The sequence below is a fragment of the Octopus bimaculoides genome, chromosome 11 (genome assembly GCF_001194135.2).
Source record: "Octopus bimaculoides isolate UCB-OBI-ISO-001 chromosome 11, ASM119413v2, whole genome shotgun sequence".
NCBI lineage: Eukaryota > Metazoa > Mollusca > Cephalopoda > Octopoda > Octopodidae > Octopus > Octopus bimaculoides.
In genome coordinates, this window is record NC_068991.1 from 9592121 (window position 1) to 9594388 (window position 2268).

Sequence of the window (2268 nt, forward strand, 5' to 3'; positions counted from 1 at the left end):
ACAGCCACGGCTGAGATGTCTGGACAACCAGGTGACCTAGGGTTCAATATCATCATCATCATCATCATTCGACATCTAATAAATTTATGTCTTCAGCTGCAACACAAATAATCGCTACCCACACAATCACCAAGTGCACTGTTTCATAATACAAACCAACTGTTGTACGACACTATAACAATGACTGTACACACACAACACTTCACATTGTCCTCTTCTCCCCCCCCCCCCCCAACTTCTTTTCTCTTCTTTTCCTCTCTCGTTATTCTTTTCAACCTTTCACTTTCCATTCCTCTCTTCAAAGTCATAGCTGTTGGTTTATCTTTCTCTCCTTTCTTTTGTCTTCATAAATTTCTCCTATTATCACTTTTCCAGAGACCTCCCCACCCTACACGACCGCTCTATCCCCTCGAACTACTCGGTGAGAATGATGGTGATGATGATGACTGATAAATAAGTGTCGTTGGCATATGAAAGGACACTATGAATGAATGAAAAAAAAAACTGGATGGACAGAGCTGAAATACCTTTTTGCTCATAGGTCTGCTCGATAAGAACCAACTTGGGCCCACACAAGTATCGTCCCTCTTTCTATTTTCAAGTATATCTAAAAAAAAAATCTTTTACCTTGTGTAGGCCTCTGTTTTCCTCAATCACTCTTTCACCAGTATTGTCTTTTATACCTCTTGCCTAACTTTTAAAAATTTCTCCTCTTCCTACTCCTCTATCGTCTCTTTTTCCCTCCGTGTCTAACTATCTATCTATCTCCTCTTCCTCTGTAACTTTGTCATCAGCGCACCTCATTCAATATTTCTGTCAAACTTGTTTGTCTTTCTCCCCTTCCTTCCTCCCTCCCTCAGTCTCACTTTGTTGCTTTCTCCACTCTTTCCCTCCACTATTTAACTTTCTGTTGGTTTTTTTCCCTCCTACCACCATGTCAGCTCCCACTCCCACCACGATTACTACAACTACTACTACTTCCACCACTGTTTTGAACTTTTTCTGCCATTAACAAAAACAAACTATACACTGCTCGTAATGGTATCGAAACCGTCTCTATATACTCACGGAACCTGTTGTCCAGACTCCGTTCCACCGACACCAATCCACCAATTATCATCATCACCGGGTAAGCTGTAAAAGTTTTTTTTTTATCTTTGAACTTTTACTCCATATTACGAAGCCTGGTACATCAAACCTACAGCCATGTCTACCGAATGATTAGACCAGACGACACATGAAAACCACAATATAATATCGTTATGTCCTCTAAACTGGCCTTCTCACCCATACACAACTTTCTTACACACTAGTTCCACGAGGTTCAGTCAAAATTTATGTGGTTTATCTGTTTTTCTCATGGGTTTCATTCTGTAGAAAATATTTCTTACTTTTCCCTTCCGTAACTTTTGTACCACCGACAGCGTGCAGTTCAAATGCTTCCGTCCAAAGAACAACAGGATCGCTCGAAAGTCCGAGGTGATAATTTCTTAGTATATACACACTTATCTCTCTCTCTCTCTCTCTCTCTCTCTCTCTCTCTATATATATATATATATATATATATATATATATATATATATATATATGAAGAGACAGATGTGTGTACATATATACACACATGTATGTACACACATATATAATGTGTGTATATACATATGTATGTGTGTGTGTATATATACATATATATATATATACACACATATATATACATTTATATGTATGTATATATATATACATATACATATATACATGTTTATATACATACATATATATAAATATACATATACACACACACATATATACACACACACACACACACACACACACACACACACACATATATATATATATATATAGGATCTTTCTTAAGAAAACAAGTGGTTCCCGTCAATTCAGAAATATCCAATATCCTATATATATATATATATATATATGTATATATATACATATATATACATACATGTTTATGTATATATATCCACGTGCACATCTATCTATCTGTCTGTTTATCACTCATTGCGGTCATGCTAAAGTACCGCCTTGAAGGGTTCAGTCAAACAAATCGACTCTAATGCTTATTTTAAAGTAAAGTACTTATTATGTCCGCCTGTTTTTCCATACCTCTCGATTACGGGGATATAAACAAACCAACGCCGGTTCTCAAACAACGATCAGGGACAAATACACACATACGGGCTTCCACACATTTTCTGGCCTCCCAAATTCACTCACAAAATGTTGGTTGGCCAAGGCTATTGAAGAAGA

The 2268-nt window shown here is 36.9% G+C and overlaps 1 protein-coding gene across 1 annotated transcript in view; it reads left to right on the plus strand.

The window, feature by feature from the left end:
• Window positions 1–251: 251 nt before the first annotated feature.
• LOC106880919 (uncharacterized) overlaps window positions 252–2268 on the plus strand; it is a 64803-nt gene continuing 62786 nt past the window's right edge. Inside the window, exon 1 of the mRNA XM_052971519.1 lies at window positions 252–1129. Within this exon, the coding sequence (XP_052827479.1) occupies window positions 1039–1129 (91 nt within the window). The 5' untranslated portion in view covers window positions 252–1038. The remainder of the gene's footprint in view (window positions 1130–2268) is intronic.